General features: G+C 39.8%; 1 protein-coding gene across 1 annotated transcript; it reads right to left on the bottom strand.

Annotated features, from left to right (window-relative positions):
* Positions 1–9,071: 9,071 nt before the first annotated feature.
* FBXO30 (F-box protein 30) lies at positions 9,072–26,434 on the bottom strand. The gene is made up of 4 exons (XM_083857699.1): positions 26,266–26,434; positions 21,641–21,745; positions 12,852–14,943; positions 9,072–12,017 (listed from the first exon to the last, which is right to left on the bottom strand). The coding sequence occupies exons 3-4, from the start codon at positions 14,925–14,927 to the stop codon at positions 11,814–11,816; spliced, it is 2,280 nt and encodes a 759-aa protein (XP_083713825.1). The 5' UTR covers positions 14,928–14,943; positions 21,641–21,745; positions 26,266–26,434; the 3' UTR covers positions 9,072–11,813.
* Positions 26,435–27,772: the final 1,338 nt, after the last annotated feature.

Below are 27,772 nucleotides of genomic sequence, written 5' to 3'. Positions count from 1 at the left end.
GAGAAAAGCAACCATGGGAAAGGAAGTTTGACAAGAAAACTTCCTTCTCAATATGTGCTTAAGCAATAGGCTTCTAGCTCCAAAACTGAAGTCTTGCTGAAAAGTCCAGCTGGATTTTAAGTAAGTTAGAAATAGAATTATTGTATTATATAATGATTAAATGGCTTTGGAACAAAAGCTGTTTGGAACACTAAAGGGAAACCTTTACTGTTTTTTAAAAAAATCAAGCAAACACAAACTGAAGGGTATTATCCTTCAAGCCATGGTCCTATATCAGAAAAGGGAACAGAAACAATTACTCATTTAAGTAAAAAAATTCTCAGTGGTTATTATATGCTCCCCATAGTACAAGAAATCAAACTTACTGGTGACTGACCCTACCAATAAATTTATTTTTCCAATTATATTAAAAAAGTAAAAACAACTTAAAGCCTTTTTCTTAAGACTGAAACTGGGTCAAAAAATAAATCTAGAAGTTATCTTTAGATCAACAGATTATTTTTAAAGTCCAGGAAAGGTGGCAGCAGGAATAAAAAAAAAAATAATCACAAAGCACCCTACCCAACAGTTCCACCACATACAAAAAATAAGAAGAGGTTGTATCACCAGCTAAATCAGCTCAACTCTCTAAAACAGCATGCAGACTATCTACTCTCTTATCTTCTTTCTATATATGAATCTGTTGCTGCATCACAGCCATCAATATAACACACTGCTGCTGCCGCTAATCTTCCTGATTTCATGTATTTACTAAATCTTCCACTGCACATCTCTTTATTTTAAAGAAACTTTATTTTGGCTGGTTTGGCAAGATTTCCTAGATTCACTTACCTGGCATACAAATAATCCTTGCTAAGAAACAAATAATACTTTCATCCAGATATAAAGAAACCCTTGGAAATAGGAATTGAAGTCTAGAAAGAGAGTGTAAACAGCCTGCAACTTAGCAACCTTCCACAGGCCATGGCAACAGCTTGCAGCCAAGAACCAGGAGATGTGTATGACATACTTTGCAGACTAGATCATAGACAGGGGACTCCTGCTACTTAATTTGGTGTGTGTATGTTGCTGTGTACCATAGTAACCTGTTTCCACTTGAGCTCAAGTTCTCACACAGATGCCTCCCCATTAGCACAGCCATCCCTCAAGGTAATGCCACAGAAACCACAGCTGAGCTGTACCTGCCCCTAAGTCAGCAGCTGATCACTTGGTTTTCTTCACCTGTTTGAAAGAAAAATGGATTTTGAAGATCAGCCCAAAACCAGATCAGTCATGTTAATCAACAGTTTTACAACAGCCTTTGAAGTACAGCACACACTTCAAATATTCTCCTGTAGAGTTACACTTGAATTACACATACATTGTCTTAAACAGCTATAAGAACACTTGAATTTTCAAATGACATTATCTATATTTTTCTCAGTGCTTACTTTTTATTCCTTACTGAATGAAACGATAATTATGCAAGCTGTCTGAAACTTCTTACACCTGTGTTCTCTAAAGTGGTTTTAAGTTTACTGAAAAATAGCATTGAGATCTAATTTTTAGAGATTCCTTCTTGGCTTATGTTTATACATTAACTAATCTCACTCCTCCATAAACATGAATTCTCAAACTAAGGTCCATTAAAGCTTAGTGCTATATAAAATATTGTTACCAAACGCCTCTCCTATTCTGAGATAAATCTAAATAGAAAAGGTTCATTCATATATTAATAACAGGCATTAATTTGGCCAAAATTGCATATTTCTCAAATATTACACTCATGACCTCAAATTCCAGGTAAGTGGAATTATTTTCTTAAATTAACAGAATTAGTTTTTGCTTGATAGCAAATTCTTTGTCTGTGAAACTTGTAAAATAAATCCTGATCTGATCTCTCATTTTTAGGTTCCTGCCCATGTAACAATTAAATCGGAGTTTTAAAAAATGTATTTATATAGGGATTGTTGGAACTAGTTCCATGCAAACTTCTAGTACTTTTGAGTCCCTGTCAGCCAACAATTCCTTGTAGCATGTAGTAGAATATTATGTTCCAAGTTCTCAAGAACTTAATCTTATTTGAAGAATAGTTTTTTTGCTCTGCACGCATTTATGAGCAATTTTAATTTATTACCAAATACAGCTATCTCAGTGGCTAAAATATTTCTAAAGAGGAAAAGGCAAAGGTAATAGAGCTGTTAGAATGGTGTGATGGCCAGTCTGCACTGACAGGGCCAGCAGAATGAAGCATTTGATGTGCCTCAATTAGATCTTTGGAAGGATCCATATTTTAAGTAATTTAAACTGAAAGCAACAATTAAGCTCTGCATTTTCACTTTGACTCTAAGTATGAATATGCAAATAAAATAATTTTAACTTCTATGATCAATGATATTGTTAGTGTTCACTACCCTGAACTGCCTTAAATGACACATAAAATAAACTACCCTACAGCATTTTGCAAAGACTGTAGCGTGATAATCTGTTGCTTCCATAATCAGAAATTCTGAGAGTATCACTTCTGGCTTGGTGAATTTGACCACTGTTATTGCCCAGTTCCTCCTCACCAGAACACAAGTGTATTACATGAGGAACTGACTGTGGGTTCCAAGTATAACAGAGCACTTGTCTTACCTTTGCTTTCTGAACTACCTCACTTTCAGCTGTACACACATTACTTTCAAACTACATTAATTCTATCAATATAAAATAGTAAGCTAAACTAATTGACAGGGTTTCCTTCAACCCTATTTCTAAAGGGTGATTATGCACACAAAAGACAATTTAATGTTTGCACATTGATCTCCATGCTCCTTTAGTCACTGCAGATACTTGTTTGTCTCTATCAGCCATCCTGTGGATTGGAAGTAAACAGTTTGGCAAGTTATCTGCATCAATTAAAAAAAAAAGGAAAAAAAAATCAAGCCTGTTGCCACATATGACCAGTGGAACAATCCATGCTACAGCATGCTCAAAGCCAAGTACTGCAGGAGAGGTGGCACAGACCTATCCACATTGGAACAAAAAAAAAAAAAAAAAAAAAAAAAAAAAAAATCTGCAGCACAGCAACATCAGTATTTGATTTCAGAAATCTCCTATGCCAAACAGGTATGAGACTTAAGACTTTTTTTACATCTAACACTGCAAGAGCTGAGCCCATCATTATTTGCCTCCAAAAGTAACTGAGCCAAGGCAGCATATTATGTTGTAACAACTCAATTATGCCTACCTTCTAATGCTTTTCCTTTTGATATTTTTAAGGAGACAAACCAGTATTCATATCATTCTGGTCTCCATGTCTTTGTAGGGAAAGTTAAACCAATATTACTCAAATGAGGCTCTCTAAATGTGTTAAAAACTAAATCTCAGAAGGTAGGCTTTTCTTTCTTTGTATTTAAAAAGCATGAAATAAAAAGCACTGACTGTCAGTGCCTTCATTTGCTAGTAGAAAGATTCAAAGTGACTCTAGCAAAAGCATTCTTTTTGGAAGTCAAAAGCTAAGACTTTACGAGAAGTAACAGATAAATCCATACCCTCCTTTATTACCACATAAAGGATTATGTACCTCTGGAAACATGTACTTCATTTTCTGTGCTTTCAGACCATCTTTTTTAAGCCATGGGTATTTTAACATAAGTGCAAGTTTTAAGTTAAGACTTTAGGAAAATAGAATTGGTGTTTATAAAGCTATGCAAAATGGTCTTTTACATACGTAATTTACACTAGTATGAGTGCAGATTAAAAGTCTCAGTGGGAACAGCCAGTGGGATATTATTTTTTGAACAATGCCAAGAAAATTACAGACATTAAGGAAAAAGGAAATATTGCAAAGAAGCTCTTCTCTGTCTGAACTATGCAGACACCAAGAGAGACTGATTCTTTTCCTACTGCTTCCCTCAGCTGTGTTTTTTTGCAAAGCTCTGTGGATTTCTTTAAAGCTCACAAACAATAAGCTCAAAATGTAAAGGAGACTATTAAACTTCAGCAACTGGTTTGGGTACTATATACATTTTTATTTTTTTAATTGCAGTTCTCTGCCATTCAGAAATGCTTGCAAATATAACAGCTTTTTCTTTAGGGAAAGGCCATCAATAAAGACCTGCAAAAGGGAAAGCTACTGAATTATTTCATGGCAATGGACTAGAGTGATGGATGAATGCCACATTATTACCTGGAAGGGCTTGTTTCAGACTTGGAGAGTGAGTACTTTGGTTTAGAACTGAGATGTATTTTAAGCAGCAACTCATGTGACCTAGATTAGAACAGCCTGAAAATTACTTGGAAGTCAAATGAATCCACTCATTTCCTCACAAACACCTCTTTATGTAATTTTAGTAATAGTGTTGTTGCATGACAGAATGTGAACATGTACAAATGTCTATGCCATGAATAACACATAAACTAACAAACTTCAGATTGTTCTACTGAGACCAAAAACACTCGAAAATCTGTGAAAAGTTGTTACTTACATAATAAATCCATCCAGTCTTTCCTAATTCTGTAACAGTTTATGTCTGTACCACTAGAGAATGAGTGGTTGTATTTTACATTTATTAATGTCTTTGCTGTAGCACATCTTTGTTCAAACATTACTACCTGCATAAATTCAAGGAGATAGAAACCAATTCATTTGATGCATTGATCCAACTAAGCATAAAATTAACTCTACATAGATTTCAAGGAATTACTATAGTCACAGCTTTAGCATCTCACTTCATTTAAATGTGACTACATTTATATGGTCCATATGGCAGTAAATAGTGACTTTTTTTCCTTACACAAGTTGCATTATGGGTAAGTTGATGAGAAGAATTGCAATTACAAGCTGTGTGATCACACGTCTGGGGGCTGCATACCCTTACTATGGGTGAGTCCCCAGATAATGAGCCTCATGAGAGTTTCAGCTTGAGCACAATTTTAAAACTTTATCACCATGGATGCAAGTAGCCACTCTAACCTGGTCAAAATAAGGGAGAAAAACATGCTCACATGATCTTCATGCAACCATCAGGTTTGCTCAAGATCTGAAGTTGCATGGCATGCATCAGTTGGCCACTTGTTAACCTTTCCCCAAGCTCTGCTAGATCACCACAGCTGCCAGGGAATACTCATTCCCTTCATGTGTTGTTCTCACTAAGTACCACAGCTAACACTAAGTTGTTCAATTGCTGTCAACCAAGAGTGGCTTAAAGTTCAAAGAGAATATTCCAAAGGCAGGCTGTGTGCTACCTTTAGAATAGTGGTTTTTATACCTACTTTTGCTGAGAGCATATGCATGATCAGAGCGAAATTAAAGACCAGTTACAATTTACATTAACTGTCAAAAACATAAATAATTCCATATTCTCCATCTATTTCAATTTCTTACTTACATTTTATTTCATCTTAATTTTACATCTACATTTTATGGATGTTCTGGCCAACCTTATTTAGCACACCTCTACAAAAGGTAACTAATTCATATAGGTTTCTGTGTGTTATTTTGAGACTAGTTAATGTAGTAGAAATGTAGTAGCCACAAAACCTGCTCCTGCATAGACTCTCTTCCATGGGCAGAATCTCCTGCCAGAAACCTGCTCCTGTGGGAGCTTTCCAGACCACAGCTTCCCTCAAAGTAGATCCACCTGCACCCCACATGGGGTCCTTCACTGGCTGCAAAGGTGACACCTGCTCCTCTGCAGTCCTCCATGGGCTAGAGGAATGACCTGAGTTACCATGATCTTTTCCGCATATTGCAGGGGAATCTCTGTTCCCACATCAGGGACCTCCTCCCCCTGACCCTTTGTGTCCGCAGGGCTGTTTCTCTCATGTTTTTGTCACTCTTCTCTCACAACTGCTACATAGTGTTTTTCACACTCTCTTAAATATCCAGTCTCTTCTCAGAGCTTCTTTTCTCTGGATGGTAAAATTAGCAAATCTGGGATCGTTAAAGTTTCACTTGAAGATGAAAAGGACGGTAGGAAAGTGATACTGCCAACCATACGGCTTTTGTGTTTTGTTTTGGCTTTGGTTTTCATTAAGAAGAGGCACTTGCTTATCTACATGCATATTTCATTTGAACAAAATATAGAAACTGAGTTTTCTGTTTACTTCCCAGGCTCTCCTAACAACCATTAATCAAAACTGTTTATACATTAAAATATGACTGAGAATTTTTCCAGTTGCTGGGGTAGTTTTCTTTTTGGGTGTGGGTTTTTTTTTCTTGGCAGGTTTGGTTCTAACCTTACTGTGTGCATTCAGAAAGGCATCAGCTGAAAAATATGATTACAAGTTACAATTCCATTTAACTGATGTCAAAGATGCAGGTGACTTGGATAGAGTCTGTTTTATCACAAACTAGGGAAGCAATTTTTGTTGTGTGCAATCTTATCTACTCGGTAGATTACTGAGTAGATGGGACTGCATACAACAATACTGCATTGTTAATTCAAGAATATCCTAGCCATCTGTATATTAAAAAACACATGGCCAGTGCTGCACCTTATAAAAATCTTCATTGTAAGTAAAGCCACCTTGCTTAGGCAACACGGCATCCAGTCATCCCTTCCTCTTCAAATACACAATGACGTGAAACTCCGGACAGCTGATGCTCACGAACAGCTGTCACAGTTCATAGCACTAATATTTTACCTTAACCAAGGTTCAAATCTCTTTAAGCAGCACGCTATTTCCTGTTTGCTGCAAAGACCTCCGGAATCACATGTGGAACACAACTATATAATTAAAATACTAAAGAGCACACAATATTCAGAAGATTATACAACACATAACAATCAAACATTAACACTTCTGAACAAAGTCCAACGTAGGTTCATGCCAGGTCGTTGATTGTTCATTTGCTAACCAGTCACATAATCAGATTAGTTTTGTCCTGCAGCCTACCCCTGTGCTATGAATACTAATGCAACCCAACTTTCATTTTACTAGCAGAATTGCCTCCATTTAAATCACATTCAACTTGAAGGTAGCTCTGCTGTTACATACTTGAAAGCATATATTGGGAGGGGGAAAAAAGGCAAGTGTTAAATGAAAAGCATACATCAATCTATTTCTTCCGTTCCTCTCTTTAACATCTTGGAAAATTCTCAGTTCAATATAACATTATGATACTATGAAACTGAAACAATTTTGTGAGGTCATCTCATTTTTTCCTTCTACTGTTTTCCTGCAGTTCATTCATTTAATGATTAGATAAATATATAAATGTCAGCCCTGTTTAGGATGAAACTAAGAACCAGAACACTGAAATATCCTCAAGGCAGAAATCACATTTTCCTGATGCATTGTACAAATCTAGCCCTAATGGAATTCTAGCTTTCCTATATTTTGCAGTTAAACTCTGTACATGTTTTTTTTTTTCTACTACCTGAGGCTGTAAGGAGGCTATATACCTCCTCACACCTCCTTTTACTGCTGCACATGTCACAGAATTAGTCTGTCAAAACACAAAAGGTGTGGACTTTCGCCATCATGCTGCATCTAATGATGATTAATAATGTTTTCTTGACTATCAGGTTATTAGTGAGTTATACTGAATGCTATCAGTCTTGCTCCTTGCATTCCTTAACACATTTCTGGCCTCTTTTTCTAGCAAATATCAATAAAAATAAGCAGATGGATACTCTGTCTCTGAAGGACCTTATTTTTCTATTATTCTTACCAAATACTCCCTGATACCACCAGCATGTACAATCTACATCAACTACATACCTTGCATTCAGTAGAGGACTGTGTTCAACTTGACTAACACTTGATCTAGGAATGCTAGCAGTGCTTGGAGACAGTTTACAACTAAAGCACATTAAAGCACAAGCAACAGCAGGACAACTCCTGCTATTATGGAAAAACTGATAAATCCCCACTGAAACACAGCTGCAGCACGTACAAGTCAAACTCCCAGCATTCTCACAGTCTCTCAGAAGAGTCTGTACATGCTGGGACTCCATGCCTGAGTTATTCTATCTCTTCATTCAGTCTCTCTCTCCAGTTTGGATTATTGCTTCAATATTCACCACATGCCAAAAAGTCACACTATGAGACTCCCATTCTTTAAACTCTGCTTTACATGCCGTAACTTTTTATAAATCCTATCTGAATACTAGTTTTTTCCTCAGTGCCGTAAACAACTGCTAGGTTTCTGCTCATCTGAAGATGATCAAAGCTGCCTGAACAGACATTCTGACTAAAGGAATTTAAATCTGGTATTACAGCAGGCATTGAATTATCTACTGAACTTAATTCTCATTTTAGAAAATTACATGCAGCACAGAAGTAGTTTCAGCAGTAGTAATCTCAGAAAAACAACCTAAAACATACGGGCAAATGCCCTACAATACTTCAAGCATCAAGAAAGTTAAAGAAAAAATATTTTCTTACACGGCAGAATATCTAAGGCAGTTATGGAGAGAGAAAACCCAAATGTCTATAACATAAAACAGTAACAAGTTTTTAAGGCTGAACCTAGTGTAGTATGGGCATCATTTTTATTTGTAAAGACTATTAGTATGCCAGTATTAGCAAATATCAGGGCAAAACATCAATTTCTGAGCAGTCTATTTTAATTGTGTTTTATATTTTGCCATTCCATAAGCAGTCTGAAATACAACCATTATCTAAACACCCTAAATTTTTGCTTCTGTACTACTCTAACCAACAACTTTCTACAGAAAGCTTTGCTCATGAAACAACAGACTGAAAATGTTCTTTGCAAACCACCAGTATACCATGTTGATGAGATAATCTTTCCAATTTATTACTCAGAAAAATCAACTAGAACAAACCTACAAACTACAATATCTGTCTTCAATGTTATGTACTCAAATCTTTAATTGTGGAAGGGAATCTATGATGCATAACAGACCAAAACAATAGAAATTGGTAGATAATCTGAAAATTAATGAACAATCTTTGTTCTGAAATGTGCATAAATATTAACCACTTCCAAATTCTGCAATGTTTGAATGTTTGTAAATAGCTTCCAGTATGTAACTATTTTTGGAGTACTTACTGGAATCCTGTAGGCAGACTTTGAGTACCATGCTTGAACACCCAAGGGCTGTGGATGAGCTTTAAAGAAAATACAATCATACTAAAAGAGAAACTTCAAAAGTTTTATTAGGATTTCAACAGACATTGAAAAAAAAATTGCATAATGATTGAAAACATAGTATTTTTAACAAAGTAGCAATGTGGTATCAAGTAAAAGAAAGACTGGAACAGCTGTCTATATATGATGTACGGAACATGTACCAGGAAAGGGATATGACATTTTTAAAATTCAAGGGCAAATGTGAACAAGTCACATTTTGATAGACTGACTATACACCATAGATGTTTTACAAACTGCATAGCAGTGTAAAAAAAAAAAGTTTAATCCTAAGTATACTGTATTCCTGCATTTGGAGCAGTTTACAAGGCAGAGATGTTGTTTACAACATTGATATTTTAATAGCTCTGGATTCTCATAAAAAATAAACTAATTTAACAAAAAAGCCTGTATCTACATTTGAAAATAAAAGTGCATGTACTGAGAAATAGTGTTATTTCTTACAAAGAGTACTTTAAAAGTTCATTTTAATAGATCAACAACTGATGATACTTTAGATGCAGGTCTGTACTGTGCTACAAGCGAGGTTCTAACACCAGTTCCTCTAACTGAACATCTTCTTTTCCATAAGCACCAAGACATGTGCCTGCCTACCATACTTATCAGGGTTCTGGGGAGTCAGAAAGAATGCAGAGTACCAAAACCACCACATTGTTCACTAAAAAATACCAGTAACCCAAGACAGATGTTTTAAAGTAGATTTAGCCATAAATGCAAGCATTATCTCCTCAACTTTCAGGATCCTCCCAGTCACACAACTACTTTTAAACACTGGAGAGCAGCAGCAAGGAGCCATTAGAGCTAAAAAACAAGAACTGATGAAAGTCTGTCTCCTGCCTTGTACTGAAGAATTTGTGGGTAATGAGCATTTCAATGTGTTTAAAGAACCAGGCTGGGGGTGTAAGATTCCTACCTAAAACCCAGTTGCTATAGTCAGTTCTGTACTTGAATCTAGATTCTCTTTTCCAGAGAACTGTGGTAACAGCTAAGAATTACTGCAAATGTTGCTAACTTCTGTAGAGAGTTTACTCCTTTCTTCTCTTCACACAACAAAGAAGAGAAGTTTTGGAACGAGAACATGCAGTTGCAAGATCCAGGCAAAGCTTCTATTTGAGTTCTTATAATTTCAACTCATGGCACTGAAGAACTAGTTTTGTTTATTTTTTTTTTTTCTGGGCACCTGTAGCACTCTGAATAGAAAAAAGGCAGTGAATGTTTAGCTGGGCTGAATCCAGAATGGGAAATGCACAGATACCAAAGCTATGAACTGCAGCCAGACTAGCCATAAACAAGTGTCCGGTACAGAAATTACAAGTAATAAATTTAGCCATCTTTGTAAACATCTCCTCCTTACTAATCTCTTTTTTTCCCTATAATGGAAATACAAACTGTATTTCATTGTTCCAAGCTCTGGTCTGTTTCTGTTTTAGCTTTGTGGCACAGTTGCTAAGTGCAACAGGCTAGAAACACCGACAGTAATACAAACAAGTTGGAAAGTCAGTTCAAGTTATTAAAGGTTTGCTATACCAGGCCATTTTTCATAGCATGTATTCTCTGTTCACAAACTCTATGTAAGATCTTTTCTTATGGAAGACTGGAAGCAAATTGGAGTTATTGGTTTCACAAATGTGGTTTAACATAAGATTTCTGATATGCCTTATGCAATTAACAAATCATGTCTCATCTTATGAAGATGATACATTTGCTATACATACCAGTAATTTAAAATGCTCCTTTAAAAAGCAGCATTTTTATAGACAAATTAACAGAAAAGGAGACAATACATCTCACAATACCACAGAACAAGTAAAGCCCTTTCATTAGCTGCACTATAAATTCATAACTGTTCATCACATACTTTGAATTTCTGACTGCTCAAGCAATTTAACCCTCAGCCAACTGCAGGACAAGGAAAAATTTTCTGAACATTTGACACTGATATAATTGTAGGTGTGAAAGTAAAAACTAGTATTCCATGGTTTTAGCTCTAAAAGTTTTGCTCCCAGAAGTAAAACAACTGTTAAGAGTTCAGAAGAAAAATAGCAATTGTTGACATGTCAAAACAAAGTTGTACTAAAAACTAAGCTGCTGTAAATCTGAGTTCACTTAGATCATTCCTAAAAAACCTTTTTTTAAAAAAAAGCTGATCCTAGATCTCCTGTTAACTAGGAAGAGCAGTAGAGAACACTGATTTCATGAGAAAAGATGTGCTTAAAATGCTGAAAAGATGTTTGAGACATCTATTATAAAGTTTTGAATTCTTCCTTATCTTTCAAATATTTGGATTATAATTTCTTTAAAAAAAACCCGACCAGTTACAGAAGGTACAGAATTTGGACAGGACTTTCCTCTCAATACAGTTCAGTGTTTCCTATCCAAATGTGGATACCATTTAGAGGCCATTTTTGAAATGTTATCAGTCAACAGCTACATGGGCACCAGTGAATCAGAAAACACACCTTAGGATTTTTGTTCTTAAATTATATAAGTTAGATAAAACTACCCTGTCCAGCAAGTTCCGAATTTTTCAAACGTTAAGGCAACTTTCATTACTTTCCAGCTAAACAGTATTATAAAAAATAAATGTCACTTCAAACCTTATATACACAGTGACAGAGTAGATTTAGCTAGAAAGTATCTTTAGTACATTAATAAAGTGTCTCGTAATATTACCGAGGTTATATCAGGTGCTTGAGTGTATGTGCAATTGGAGTGGCTGCGATGCTTAGAGAACTGGTTTGAGAACCGAGCGCAGTGAACGTCCCTCCTTGGTGAGCTCCCGTGTCACACACATACATGGCAGCGGCACGGCCTCCTCTCTCCTCTCCACGGCGTTGTAGCTACACTTCTTCAAGTGGTCGGCCATGCTCACTATGTCAGCAAACTTCCACTCGTTCACAGTACAGAAGGCTGTACTGAAGCGCCAAACCTAGAAAATAAGCTGCACTTAGGCTCATCATGTTTTAAGAAACCTGAACTCAGAGCAGGAAATTATAGGCTTGTGCCATAAAACTTCCAGGTGTAACATTGTCAATAACTCATGCTAAAAATCAATATGACAAAATACACTATACAGTTTAGTACTGCTAGTCCCAGGCTGATTCAGACTCCATGATAATTCTGAACACTGGGAAGAAACAAAGGTAATATTTTTTGTGTCCACAAAATAGATACAATCAGAAGTTAAATGACAAGGTATTTTAAGACCAGCCACAACAGTTCATTTCTTATCAACTTCTGCAGCTCCAAATGAGTCCCGCAAATACTCTGCAGTTTGGGGTGGGGAGAATGGCAAAAACTGTATTACACAAAGGTCATCCAAAGGCCTTAAATTATTTCAGTATTTAAGGCATTCAGTACTAAAGCAATAGATATGATCTTAACAGGTTTGAAAAAAAATTGCTGCAAACACAACACAGGGAAAGAAAGCAAACTTTATAGGCAGATTTCCCACTTCTATAGAATATTGATTTTAAAGCAAATAATGGAGTAATCTTTTGACATTTGAAAATACTTGAAGAAACAGAATTTACTTACATCCAGCAAAAACTACACAGACTCTATTTCTACTTCTCCAAGTACAGAGAAGATGGAGACAACATGCAGCAATTTTCACTTTTTCTATACAACCACCTCTTTCTTGAAAGGTTATTATACCAAAATCCAGTAGTAACAGACATAATATTAAGAGAAAGAAAGCCGAAACAGGACCAATGTAATACTTTCCCTTTCACTTTCAAAATAAAAAAAGATAGTAACTTACCTTTTCTTTTACCTGCCAAGAACTTCCTTCTGGGCACTTTCTCTTCTCCCAAAGCAGTATCACCATTCCACGTGCTTGAAGTAAGCTTCCGCACACATCTCTCATTAAACGTGACACTCTTGAAAGCTGACATAAACTAAAGCCATCTAGAAAACTAGCAATGTGCTGCAGCACCTCAAAAGGTAGACTACTCAGATGGTCATTGTGTAGTCCAATTAAGCAGCTTTTTGCTGGTTCTACTAATACTGTGGATATACAAGGCTGCACTCCAAATGACCGTAAGTGGCGGTCGTGAATAATTTTTGCCCCTTGTGTTGAAGGGCAAAACCTTCGCTGAGAATACGTACACCCATAATATGCCAAAGGACACCTCTGCTCCATCCAGCCATTGAGGCCAGCATGAATGTCTCCATGCACGTTCTTAAAATGTGATGAAAATTCATTCCTTCTAAACAACTGTCCACAAACAAATGTAAACATTGAACGCTGTTTTGTTTGGTATCTAGCCACATATTCCAATACCAAATCCAATCCAAGGGTCTGGAACGGACTTGGATTTGAGAGCTGTGGGTTGGCATGATCACATGCAGAAGCTGAAGCTATTTCCCCCACCATTGTATTTGTGGCCAATATAGCAGATGGGAGAGAAAATGTTTGGGTCCCAAAGTCAACATGATACACATCGACAGCACGACTTTCTGATATCCCCCTACCTCCGGGAGAATCTCCAAGGCAGAACAACAGAGCTGCAGTGATTAGATCAATTCCCTGAAGACCCATAGGATCTTCTGTTATCTCCAAATCTGATGTATCAACAGCTTTGTCTTCTTTTGGTGTTGACCAATAATGGTTAACAAGGAATCTGTACGATCGATGCCGTAAAAGTGAAAATGCATCTAAGTTTCTCAATCTTTCTTGCTCCACTTGTCTCTCTAACATTTCTTCTTCATTAGCATTATGGGGAAGTAATACATGATTAGCATTGCCATTAACTAAGTGATCAGCTGGTATTACTTCAACTTGTGCTGTTACAGGGCAGGAGCTGCAAGACTGTAATGCTTCTTCATCATCATGAGATGCAGTACATTCACCATTTGCTACAGTGGATGGCTTTGAATTAGATGCACCAAGATCTTCACTGTGGTCCAACACCTTTGAACACTCATTTTCTACATGAAAGCCATTACACAAAAGAGAAGAGTTACTCAGGTTTAGATTTAAGTCATGGTTTTGCACTACATCATAACAAATATCACAAGAACCATTTTGCTCCATTTGTGAATTTTGACTCAGGCTATCAAAGTTCATTCCCCCAACAGCTCCTACATTATCTTCATCTGGATTTTCAGAGTCAGACATTTTATCCTGAATAATGCCACTAGATGCTTGTTCTTTAATCTTGGGATCTTCCTTCATTTCATGTGGTGAAATGCAGAGGTTTGAATTTAACATACCAATGTCCCTTGTAGCAGTGTTCAAGATATCCAGAGCAGCAGCTAAACTCCTTGTTGTTTCTACAGTAGCTTGATAAAGTGCACCATAGGACTCTTCATCTACAGGCATCAAACCATTGGTATGCACTGTATTGGGGGCACTTGATTTGACAGAGGTTTGCTCTCTGGATTCTGGTATTTGATCACCTGCTTTTGACATCATAGTTGCTACTTTAAGTGATTCTAACAACATGCGCTGGTCTTGAAGAGCTAAAGCCATATCTAGCTGCTCCACTTCATCAACATCTTTACTCAGGTTTTCATAAGATTTGCGGTCAGCGTAACTGACTGGCCATCTATTCCACTCCATGGTACAACATACCACACTTGCAGGACAAACTTCTAGATGATCAGCAATTTTATTTCGGGCTACTATGAAGGGACATCCAAAGCCACTATTCAAACAAGGCACTCTTTCAAGTGGACATAACATGCGATGTTCCTCAGCTTTACATGAATGAAAAACTGCTCCACAAACCAAGGGGCAGCCAATCAAATCACAGGAAATGCCCGGCTCTGGTCTGGTCATACAACGACGGCTGACACAGTTCACACAGTGTAAGTGTTGCTGATGTTCCTCCATGACTGTAAATCCAATTCTGAGTAAAGAGAAAGGAGACAACAGCTTAAAATATTAACCCAATATTGTTAATATTTCCTAGCTACTCTTTGCAGTTTTGCATGTTTGATCAGTAGACATTTAAGGAAACAAGTATGTAACATTTCAAAGAAATCACAGCTGAAAATTAAAATCACACATTTGTATCAGAGCCCAGAACATAATCGATGCATTCATTTACCAGGTCTAACATATGTAACTTAAATAAAAATGCTGTATAATCCTTCCCTGTGGAATAGCCCTTTTCCCCTGGCCATTGCAAATAGATCATTCCATGAAAAACAAAGCATGACCTTTGACTATATAGCCAACTACCTAAAATTATAAATGATACAATTACACAGAGTACAGAGACAAAAATAAAGGAAACCAGATTAATCCTCAGGTCCAATTCTCTAAATTAAACAGAGGCAACCTGTTCCCGCAGTTGCCTGCTACCACCTATGCTGCTGACACCCTCTTCTTGCAGTTCTGTTTAAGGCGCTCTGCTGCCTTTAGTGAGCATCTCAATTCCATGCCAGGTCCCATTCTCTCCCCACTCCCTGCTTCTGACAGACTGCAGTCCTTTACAACAGCTCTTCACTCTTTTTCTTCATCCACAGCCTATAGCCTTCTCCCTTTATTTTTTACAGTAGTTGTTGTACAAGGGTAGCAATAATACTACATAATTACACTATATATTAAATAAGTCCTTTTATTTCACTGAAAGCATTTACATAAAACATTAGTTGCCAACATGGTCCTATCTATATGCCCACTTCAACCCACAAAAGGTAATTTTTGAAAGCATCCTATGGTCACCCTGGTCCCAATACCAGCAATTCAAAGTGTAAGGATATCAACAGCTCTGCATAATAAGGCTAAACAGCAATACAAATCAAACTACATACACATCCATGGTACAATTTATAACAACACACTGATGCTAACAAAAAATTCAATTCTTTGTTGTGGCATGAAAAAAATAATAAAAAATAAAAATAAAAAAAAATAAGAGTAAACTTTGTGTCTTTGTATCATACTTTCAAAAAGTCTGGAACTGCTCTCTGGCTGGAGTGCAGGCCCACACACGTTACCAAGCTCTCCCCTATGCTCTTACAGACTCCCTCTCAGAAGTGATACCAGGGATTAAAGTTCAGAGGAATCAGTAAATGACTTGCACAGAGCCAGATTTCAAAAATACTGTTTCAAAAATACATTGCTCAGTTCCATCTTTTCTTCACTCTTCTCTCTCTACCAATTTTTTTCAGAAATAAAAACACTCAAAGAATTCAAGATTAATAAAAATGGTTCCTTATTCTGCTAACAAGTGCTCTCACACATTGTCTTTAGACTAAACACCTCAGGTTAAGGCATTAAACTTCTTAAATTAAAATTACTCTAAACTATAACAAGAAAACTGCTTCTCTTTAAACTGAAAGTAAAAGGAAACAAAAGTGCCTTTTAGACATTCCACTTTAAATAATTTAAAGCATTTAAATAGAAATCTGTGTGACACTTCACTCACTTGTGTTCTTTTGTAATGCTTTGAAATTCATGCCAACTTTAAGTAGCAATCAGTCCTCATACCCCCATGCGTCGTAATTTAGATAACTTAAATATTTCAGCCACCCACTCTCCTGAACACTTTTAACAAAAAAAGCATATGTGCTACACTTAGTAGGCAAAACACAGCTGAATTTCCCCCACCATACCTTAGCATTTATATACTGAGTAAGCTTTGAATAAATTGTCAAATGTATCAGTCACTGGACTCACTGACTGACTTGTTAAACATTTTTGCAAACCTCTCTGGCACACAACCTGCTTTTGACTTGCTAATTAAGTCAGATAGCATCTACTACAAGAGACTAAACATGTTCAGTAAAGAATGAAAAAATTATTTCTCTGAAGATAATTTTAGGACTTCAGCAAAGCCCTCTCTGAGTAATTCTTGCCAAATACTGTGGCCTGTTGCTGGACCAATGAAAATCTCAGAAATTGCCATCAATACTGAAACCAATCTACTTCTCCTCAAGTCAACAGGTGAACAGAGATCAAAAGAAAGCTCTCAGGTTCTGTATTTTAAAGTGCATAAGACAAAATGGAAATAGCACAGAAAAAGACAATTGTTAGTTTATAATGCCAGCGCCTTTAGGGAGCCCAGCCCCTGCTCCATCTATCTAAACAGAGTCCTGCTCCCATAAAACAACAGCCTGCTCACTTCAAGCTGGCCAGAAGTGAGCCACTTGGAGAGCAGCAGCATGCGGGTGTGTTCAGGGCAGGAGTACCTATGGCTCTCTTAAGATGGGACAATGTGTTGCTAACTGGGCTCAGCCCCACAGGTCACATCTGCCTGTGAGGGTATCCAGATAACCTCTGCCTCATGTCGGGGTTATGGATGCTCTCACCCCATCCAGCGGCTTCACCATCCACTTGACAGTGCCCAGGTGAAAAGAGGGCACTCATGTCATGAGCTGCCAGTGCCCTTTCCCACTGGGTGAAAAGCTGGGAACAGTCTGCCAGCAGGCCAGGGGTAGTGCTGTCCAGACTCACAGGACTCCCAGAGGAGCAGCGAGGGGCAGCCTGGGCTGCCCTGGGCTCTGCCGCCGCCGCAGGGCTCCGCGCTGGGCACAGCCTGGGCACACAGAGCGGGTGGGGGACACACACCCATCCCTCAAGGCTGCCTGGACCCCATTCCATACCCATTGTGACACTTGGACTGCACTGGGAATGTCACATCAACACCACCAGAGGATGTCAAGATGTGTCACATGACAGCAAACTGGGCCAAAATTTTACTGATTTTTGACAAGGCAGACAAGCCACCTTCACTTAACCCAGCAAGGGACATGTATCAATTATGTTGGAAAAACAGCACACACTGCTAAGCCAGCACTATTCTACTGCTTCTAGGCCAAAGCTGGCCCACATGCAGCAGCTCAGAACAGTCAAACTGAACTCATGTTTGCCTGCACCGTTTCTGGAGACATACCCTAAATTAGTCAACCATCATTAAATATATCTTTAAATAGCCTGAGCTTACACAGAACATTCTATTGAGACACTAAAACATCCTCCTCCCCAGCACACTATCTTGGTCTTTACAAGTCAGATTGTGAAACCTGAGTTGCACAATGATACTGGCTTTTCTCAGGCTCCTGAACTCCTTTCACTCATAGGCTAATATACATCAAAACTTAATAATTTCATATAAGCAAATGACCTTTCAAAGTAAGAAGGAAACAAAATCTGGTGAAAACATCAAATATCACTAACAAAAAGTGTGTGAAAGCTAAAGCTGACACTAAAATCCCAAGTCTTATCAATAGCTAGATGCTAATTCGTTTTACTACAGATGCTTCTGCTTGGTTTTATCAAGAAACAGTTATGCTCAAAAACAAATAACTGAAGTAACTCATTCTCTCAGTTTCTATAAATAAGAATTTTACTGGTCACCAAGAAGCTTGATGTTAGTTGCCATTTATCTTAAAATTCCAATCCTTTGTCTCATTTTCTAAATGTATTATTTAAAATATCTTCAGACATCAGTAGACCATCAGCAGAACATTCACTAAAATCCTGCATTCTGCTTACAAGCCTTAACCCTTACCTGCTGCAAAACTTCAATTTAGTCAGAATGTTGTATTTTATTTATAAGTTACTACAAAGTCTCTTTAAATATATTAATGTCCTTTTATGCATTTTTAATTTTAATACTTCAGCTTCAAAATTAACAGCTGTTTTGAGCAGTCATGAGTTCCTGGACTGCTTGAACTACTTTAGGCTTCTGATATAATTCAATTCTTAAATTCCAAATTAATTGATTCCAAAGGAAAAAAAAAATAAATTACCCTCTCAAACTGGTAAAATAAATAGATAAGACCTCAAGAATTAGCACACTGATTAATCAGCAAATGGCCATGACTCACTATTTTGTAAGCTAACTTTGTAAACCCCAAAACTTAGCACCTCTTTCATTCATGGATTAAGAGCATTCACATATGAATAATTTCCCATTAAAGAACCACAACCAATATATCATTAGTACTATACTGAGAACAAGAACCACCCTCTTCCTAAATATTGCTTTGTAAAGAAAAAACCTGTTGGGTAAAGGGGAGATAAAGAAAATTCTCGCTGGAGGTAACAAGTCCTTTTATTTCCTGTAATACAGCAAATTGAAAAGGCTAACAAAGAATGTCAGTGCTGACATAAAGAAAAATACCACTCATTAAAACACGTATCAATAATGTTTACAGTGTTTATATCCCACTGTGTTCCTTGTCACAACATGGTCAGAAGACAGTGTCAGAACAATGACTACAGCAAGATGGAACAGCTGTCCTTTTCTGATAGTGTAGTGTCAGCAACCAGCTTCAGTTCCTCCAGTTCAGGGTGCCGAAGTGCATACACTTGACTGTTACTAGCAGAGAAACCTAAAAATACATCCCGTTCCAGTGAGGTGACCACTGCTCTCAGAATTTGTGCCATCACTTGATGTTATTGTACATACTATACAGTCAGCTGACTAAATCAGCCAGAACATGCTTCGAAAATCTGTCATAATTAAAAGGATTAAAATTCCAGCTGCTACAGCCACGTGATTTCCAGTTGCTGTTGTAACACAAACATTAAAATAGCATAATAAGGGTTTCAGACACACACAGTGCTTCAGTTGCAAGTGTGAGCTCTCACTCTCTTCTATACCACAAGAACTGTACCTTAGTATTATCAAACCCAAAGCCTGCTTGCTCACTCTTTCCTATATGAATTCTTTGGGGACACTAAGACAGGAAATCACAGCAACCATTACTGCTATTGGAGCCCTCCATTACACAGCCACCTTTTATTCATCAAACCTATAAAGACTCTTCTACCAAATTCAACTGAATAGGCCAACAGGTTCCTAAATTACTGCTTCAAGGAAGTAGAAGACTAGAGACGCACAAGCTGTACTACAGGTTTAAACTCCCAGGAGCACCCAAATCCACCCACAAGCAAATACATGCAAACCATACTAAAAAATTCCCTTTTGTTTCGGACATTGCAAAAGTGATGCCTTAAGTTTTTAGCTGTTATATTTTTCAGATCCTGTACTGGATTAGTGCGTAACTCTGAATTCCATATAGAGTGTTAGTAAGCTTTCATCACAGTTTGGTCAGAAAAAGCAATCCTCCCAGGCCTGAGAACTAAGGTCATCATCACAGCCTCAGGCCCTGAAAAGTATAAACCAAAGTTAATTCGGGGGCAGCAAACTGGGGGAATGTGACTTCATTACCTCAGGCTGTAATTGGACAATTAATCTCCGATATATAAACAGACCAAACTTATATCTGCCCAAAAAACTCATGACCATCATCCATCTTGGGTGTAGAGTCTGTGAGGCTCCTGCACTGCCCAAGGTGTATCTGTTAAAGACCTTTAATAAATACTCACTTTATTCTCTAACTCTGTCTAGCCTCTGTTCTAGGTAGCCAGTCCAAGGCATCAGAAGAGCTGTATTTCTCCATCTTCCATCTTTTACCCAGGTTTCTGTCAGAAGCTTCTCTTTCAGATGCCAAACTCAAATCCTCAACCTACTCGATACTAATTACCACCCCCCAACCTCAAGTTCATCAGGACAATCCTGATTTCTGCTACAACAAGGCAGACCAGGGAAGCTAAAACTATATTCAAAACAGTTGGATGGATGAGTGTTCACTGCATTCTCAAACATAAATTCATCCACAACAAAGACAAGAGCTTCTTCCCTGGCTGGTAGTGACTGCACATCCTGAACATAATAGAATGAGTCTACATTAATTTATTGTTAATCACTGAAAACATGAAAAGAGCTCCAATTACTAAAGCTTACTATGTAAGCAGGACACTACTTCAACCATTACCATCATAGTCTACAGTCTACAAAAGAGGCAGAAAAAGTTTGCACTAAAATATGGCTTTTTACTGTAAAAAAAAAAAAATAAACCACCTCAGAGGGACATATACTTCTGGAAAGATTCTAGTTTTATCAGTGGTCTAGCATCGAAGGAATATATACTAGCTGCATTTTTAAAACACTTTTTAAGTTATCTATCCCCCTCACAAACAAACCAGACCAAAAAAGAGAAATCTCTAACTACAGCAGAAATGATGAGCACTAGAATTACAGGGAGTTGCAATCTTTTTTATGCCAACTTTATAAGGAAGACTTTCCCATGTCTGCCCCCGCCCTCAATATCCTATCTTCCTAGTGGCAAATCATCTTCCTACCATTCAGAGAATACAGTGAAATTATTTCCTCCCAAATCGCTGCAGCCAAAAATTAAAAAAGAAAGCATTCAAGGGGAAAAGAAAAGAACCAAAGGAACCATAGACTGCTTTACTGCTTTGACTGAAGTGGACCCTCCACTGATGCCCTATGTGTCTGGCTTTGTTACATTTTAGAATAGAAGCTCTGATGAAATGACAGAACACTTTCTTTTATCCCTGTTAAACTCAGTTAAAAGAGTGCTAAAAATCAAAAGCAAAACTACGAGGCTTTTCTTTAGAGTACTTTTGTGACACATCTGCCATGCATTCTTGCTTCCTTGACAGATTCCCTCGAGAAGAAATCCAAAGAGCTCCATGTGCCTTTGGGCACGCGCGGACACAGGACAAGCACACGAGGAGCAGCTGCACTGGCTGCACGGCTCAGGCACAAAAGCACTCTCTACCTGTGGAGACGGTGACAGGGCAGAGTCAGCTAGAGAGCCAGTAGAGTTCATGTGTAAAGCACTTCTGAACTTGAAGACAGTGTGACTCCTTGACTGCTGCAGATTCTGCAAGAAATGAGATCAGAAGTAAGGTTTCATTTCAGGTGTAGACATTACTTTCTGTATGTACAATCCCCTGAAAAGGTCACAAGCTTACACTGTCTGGGGCTACAAACGCTGAAATTTTTTTGTAGCTTTTATGGGAATATAAACAAGTTTTTAACAGACTTCCCAAGTACAACCTAAGTTCTGTCATTTTAGCTTATTGCTGTTAGTCACACTGGATGGTAACCCAATTACACTTAAGGCCGTAACAGATTATTAGAAGTTATTATTCTGACCTACTGCACTTAATCCACTGCTCTGACCACTTCAGTAAAAAAAAAAAAACAAAAAAACGAACTCATATGAAAGATTGCAACAGCTGGAGAACTAAAAGAAATAAAGAAAGTTTGACTCTTTTACAAATTGCATTTTAGTCTAGTTAAAATTTGTCCATCTTCAGCCTTCATACATGGGAACTTATTAAGCAGTTGCTTACTATTAAAAAGTTTTTTACTAAAACAAGATGCTTCTTCCATTCCTTCATGCCCAAGGATTACCACTAAAACTTAAGAGAGGTGAAACCAAGCTGATATGCCCAAAGGAACAATGATATTGTTATCCCAACACCAACTCACAAATCCTCCAGAAAGGTAGGACAGAAAAAAGGCCATTTCTCAGTAACCAGAAACAGAACTACTGGAAAAAAATAATGCATTCTGTATTACAGTAGGTAGTTTTAACCACCCAAAAGAAACAAAAAAATAGATCTTTTTATGTAATATTTTAATTCATATATGCTGCTGCCGAAGAATTCCTGACCTCTGCATAGTTACAGAAATCAGGCCAAACATCTCATTAACATACTGTTTCAGGTCTTACTACAGAAGTTTATCCAGGTCACTTAGCAAAATGAGAAAACAACTTTAAAGTAAATTGACTATGAAAGCAACTTTTCTCCTACACTGAAGTGCAATGTCATGTATTCTGCCCATATCAAGTTATTTTCTCTGTTAAAAAGATACCCTTGTTAGCAGACAATGGCCTGACTAATATGCAACAAAATAGACAGCACACAAAAAAATTTAACAGACATACCCACAAGGATACCTTATCAGATCACACTGAAGTAGAAATGATGAGAGTTTGTCTCAAAATATTTTGAAAAATTTGAAGTAAAACAAAAAAAATATTATAAGACAGTTTTAATAATTTCAATCTAGTCTATTTTCAGGTATTTCCATTTCTTATCAAATGAAAGGCACTTTTCGCTGCAACTGTCAGGCTTTTCCCCCTTCCAAGCTGCTTGGTTTTAAAACCAACAAAACAGTAAAAAAAAAACCCCAAACCCCCACAGTTTTAAATAAAACTATTGTCTAAGCAAAACCTCATCTATCTCAAACAGTTGATGACAGAAAGCTGGGAACATATCTCATAGTGAGCATGTTATACCATCTCTTTCAATATGTTTCTGACATGAATGAAGAACTGGAAAGCACAAGCATCTTCACTACAAGTTCGTACAGGGTTTTAGGACAAACGATTATTCATCAATTTGTTATCTCTAATATCACTTAGAGTGCCTTTTCCAAATGTCAACAGGCTTGATGTTATTTCTTTTTGCCCACAAGGACTCCAGCATAACGATCCTATCCAAACACATTCCTTATCTGGTGACAACAGTGACTCAGACAAAACAAGGTTTTGTAAGAGTATTAAAGCTTTGCCAATAAAGCACACTCCTGAAAAGATCCTATTTGCAATGAATCTCTCATACCAGCAAATTTCTCTGTCAAACAGGACTTTTGGAAAACTACAGTTTGTGCTAGAGATGTTTCCAAATAAACAAACGAAAGCCTCTAACTTCATCAAAACACCACCCACCTTCCAGCACCTCTGTAGCTAAGTCTGAACCAGGTACCACAATCAGCCTGAATCCCTACCTAAAGTTTTACATGAACAGCTGTAACTACACCACTCAGAAACTCACCTCACCATGCCTTCCATTCTCAAGCCTTAAATTTAGACCTATCATTTTTTTTTCACCACGATTTCACATTAAGAGCTTAGATCAGCATTGGACATTTGGTTACAAGCAGCACAATCTACTCAACAGGATGATCTACTGACTGTAGGGGTTTGCAGGACCTGAAGCTTCAAACAGCATTACCAGATTACTATAAAATTATAAAAAGACACCAAGTGTCGCATCAGAAACCATTAAAAACAGTAGCCTGCAGAGCAAGTTAAAATCTAGAGCTCCCCTGCCATTTTAACTCTCTTGGATTGTTTCAGACCAGTTTATATTACAAGACTTTTCAGTCTTTTCCTTCATTCAATACTGAGACTTAGACAATGTCCTGACACTTAGGACAGCTTACACAGATTTCTCTGTAACCATCAATAATGTAAATATTCATTTATTTGTGGTCTGTTTAGGAATACTTACCACCTCTTATTCAATCCAAGCATCTCACCAATAGATACATTATTTTTATTCTTTTTATGCAAATAATGAAACTGAAGGGAAATTGTCACCAGCACAATGATGACTATACATGATTCCCTGATCCCATCTTTATTCCACTGGATCTCATTGCCAGAGGCAGACAGCATTTGCCTCCTTATAGACAGAGCCCACCAAAGAAATAGGTCCATCAATATGAAGGAAATTTTGCTCCTTTTAGTGCAATTGGACTGAAGGCAAAACAGGGTTTGCTTTCACAGCTGAAATCTGCAGCAGCCACAGGAACTCATTTGAAGACTAATAACCATATGCTCTCTTATTCACAACGTTGTAGACTACACCCTCTGTTGTAGACACTCTTTACAACATAAAAACCTGGCTGTCCAAAATCATGCAGAAATCTTGTCCAGAAACTTTCCAACCAGATACTGCTTGTTAAACACAGCACTTACTTAGGCCATTAGACTTCTAGCATCAAAGTAGGAAGCAAGGGAAATACAACCCGAATTTAGGAAGTTAATTGACTAAATACAGAATTTAGTGCAAAAGAATGTTCAGAGTAAAAACACTGCTTTTGCCCACATAGCCTTTGCCAATTCTGCTGGGATTCTCCTGCTCTCTAACACCTTCTAACTTTGGAAGCAAATGAGAGAAGAGACCCCACAAAGTCTCAGCTTGCAGCACAATCCCAATTCACTCTCTGTAATCTGTTTCTTCTCTCAATGAAACTTGACCATTATGGAGAAATTCCACATCGATGTTTACATGCATACAGAGTGGAAGACAAAGTAAAGCTGCCAGTGCATTTTTTCAGTATTCCAGGTACTCAACTTGCTTACCAACAAACTTCTTCTAATATTTTTTGTACTTCTGGGAGACAGGTTCAGAGGGGAAGGCCATAAATAACTGACATCTTCCTCAAACAAGATGCATGAACGTTAACCTCCCAAATCAGAGCACAAGTTACGGTGTATCACTCAACCTTGAAGCAGAAGGAAGCAGGTGTCCAGGTGAAGGACTTAACCACCAAGCACTCCACACCAATTCTGGAGAAAGCAGAGGAGATATCTTGCCTGAAGTGCTGGCACAAACAAGGTGAGGCTGTTACTTCAGGGGCACCGGGTTTGCACTAGTATGCTAACAAACACTTATCCGGCATATTCACAACATAATCAGGGAAGGGGAAACAAGGATTATGAAAAGCTCCTCAGCCAAATCCCAGCAGAGCTTTACAGAACAAAAGAAAGCCACCTCTCCAGCCCATGGGTTATTTCCCTGAAGAATTCCAAAGACCTGCTGCGAACAACAGCGACACTAGAACTTTTGGAAGTGAGGCCACACAGCCGTTCCAACCAGCGAGCCGTTCAACAAGCTGCTGTCATCTCCCCGTGTGCTGATTGCCGACCTGCGGGGTTACAGGAGTACAGCCACACCACCCTCGTTACCTTCATCGAGGAGGGAAACAAAGGCTCCACCGCACGTCAAAAAACTGCCACTAAAAAAACGGACCGAGAGAAAACACCACCTCTCGCACGGTCTGAGCGCATCTACTCGAAATAACACGAACACGGGGGATTAGAGAAGGATTTCAGCAATACCTCTGGATTATTTGTTCTCTTCCCCCTCCTTTCACGCAGAAAGGCGACTCTCCGACCGCGGTCTCCAGGCAGCCCCCGGCCCCACGCCCTTCCCCAGGTGCAATCGCGACCCCCCGGCAGCGCGGGCAGCACGGCGGGCTCGGAGGGAGCGGCGGACCCACAGCTCCGCCCGGCGCCCCCCGCGGGCCCGGCGGCGGCGGCTCCCTGCAGGGCCCGGCCCGGCCCGGCCGGCACAGCCCGGCGCTCCGGGCCCGGGGGCACAGGGCACGGCCGGGGAGGAGGCGACGCCGCACACCGAGCCCCCCGCGGCCTCTCCCGGCCGAGACCTGTCAGGGGCGGGGGCGGGGAGGAGCCCCCACCGCTGGGGCTCCCCGGGCCGCCATTTGTTTACCGCCGGGCTGCCGGGCAGCGGGCGCGGCCCCTGGCGGGGCGCAGGGCCCGGCTCTCCCGGCCAGACGCGGACGGCAGCGGCGGCTCACCCGTCCCCGTCGTTCCGCAGGCAGGCGAGCAGGCGCCGGAGCCTGCGCTGCGCCTGGCGCTCTCCCCCCGCCGGGCTCCGGCCGCCGCCACCGCGCTCGGTCCGCTTCTCTCCTCTTCTCCTCGCTTCGCTCCGCCTCTCCCGGCCCGGCCTCGCCGCCCGCGGGGCTCCCGGCGCGGCCCCGCTCCGGCCGCGCCCCCGCCGGCCGCGCGCGCGCGTGCCCGGGCCGGCGAGCGCGCGGAGGGGCGGGGCGGGGGGGGCGGGGCCGAGGCCCGGGAGCGCGCGCGCGCCGGCGCGACCCCGTTGGCCGCCGGCGGAGGGGGCGGGGCGCCCGGATGTCGCGTGCGCGCTCCCCCCCGGCCCCCACGCGCGTGCGCGGAGGCGGGAACGGAGTGTGGGGCAGGGGGTGGCCCGGGGCTCCGGTACCGGCCCCCCCTGCCCTGCCCTGCCCTGCCCTGCCCTGCCCTGCCCTGCCCTGCCCTGCCCTGCCCTGCCGGCCGGGAGCCCCTCCCCGGGCCGGGAGCCCGTCCCTGGCCGTGCGGTCACTGCTCCCGCGGCTCCGGCTCCCCTGTGCAGGCGATGGCGCGGGCCGAGGGCACGGCGAGCCCGGCTGCTGCCTTGGGTCCGGACAGCCCCACTCTGCTCGCCCAGGGCCGGATCGCCAGCCTTGGTTCCAGCATAGATCCACCACCGCCACCACAGTCCATCCCGTTACCAAAGTCACCTTTTCTGGGCCTCTGCAGGCGCTGGGCCTTGCTAAAGCTGTCACCTCAACAAAACCTTTCCTGCCAGCCGTCACAGTACGCCTTTTGGTGTGACTGGCAGTGCTCCTCTGACACCTTTCTTGGAGTGTGTTAGCTTTAGTTAGTGTGACCAGAATTTTATTCCCAGAAACGTGGCCATGCACCCACAGGTGCTGGTTGCTGAGCCTTCCTTTGCAGGTTCTACTGTAGACTTCGGCCTATGAAAGCCAGTCCTTTAAGAGCTGTATGAATTCTACACGGTGTTGCCCCTGTAAGGGTTCTTATTCCTCATTGCATGCCATGTTTTAAGGGGCTGCAGTGTGTCTTAAGAGTCCTGGGGAAAAAAAAAAAAAACAGTGTAACTTGGACCATACCCTTTCTTCAGAGGGAAAATATTAAATGTACAGCTAGGTGTGTTGTGGCCACAGGAGATAGAGAGTGAGGAGATTAGTTAATTGACAAGAAAAAAAATATTTTTTTCTTTAAACTTCCAGGAAAACCTTCTTGATCTGCACTCAGTTTCTGAAGACCTCATTTCCTTGCCGTTTCTGTAGATTTCTGTTGGAGAGAGGTTATACATGTTTAAAATCTAGCCGAACAGATCCTCTCAATCTCTCAGCACCCAACCCAGGTGTGGGGAGTAAGTAAAAATGTGGCTGTTTCAAGTTTGACATTTATCGTCTTAGAAGAGTCTTTCTTACTCTAAGAGAGCCCGAAGGAAAGGCATAAGAAATCATTTCCATGTTAGCTATGTAAGACAAAATG

This window comes from Zosterops lateralis (assembly GCF_965231275.1).
Source record: "Zosterops lateralis genome assembly, chromosome: 3".
In the NCBI taxonomy this organism is placed as follows: domain Eukaryota; kingdom Metazoa; phylum Chordata; class Aves; order Passeriformes; family Zosteropidae; genus Zosterops; species Zosterops lateralis.
Note: the sequence above shows the minus strand (reverse complement) of the source record. Positions and strands in the feature narration are given on the sequence as shown.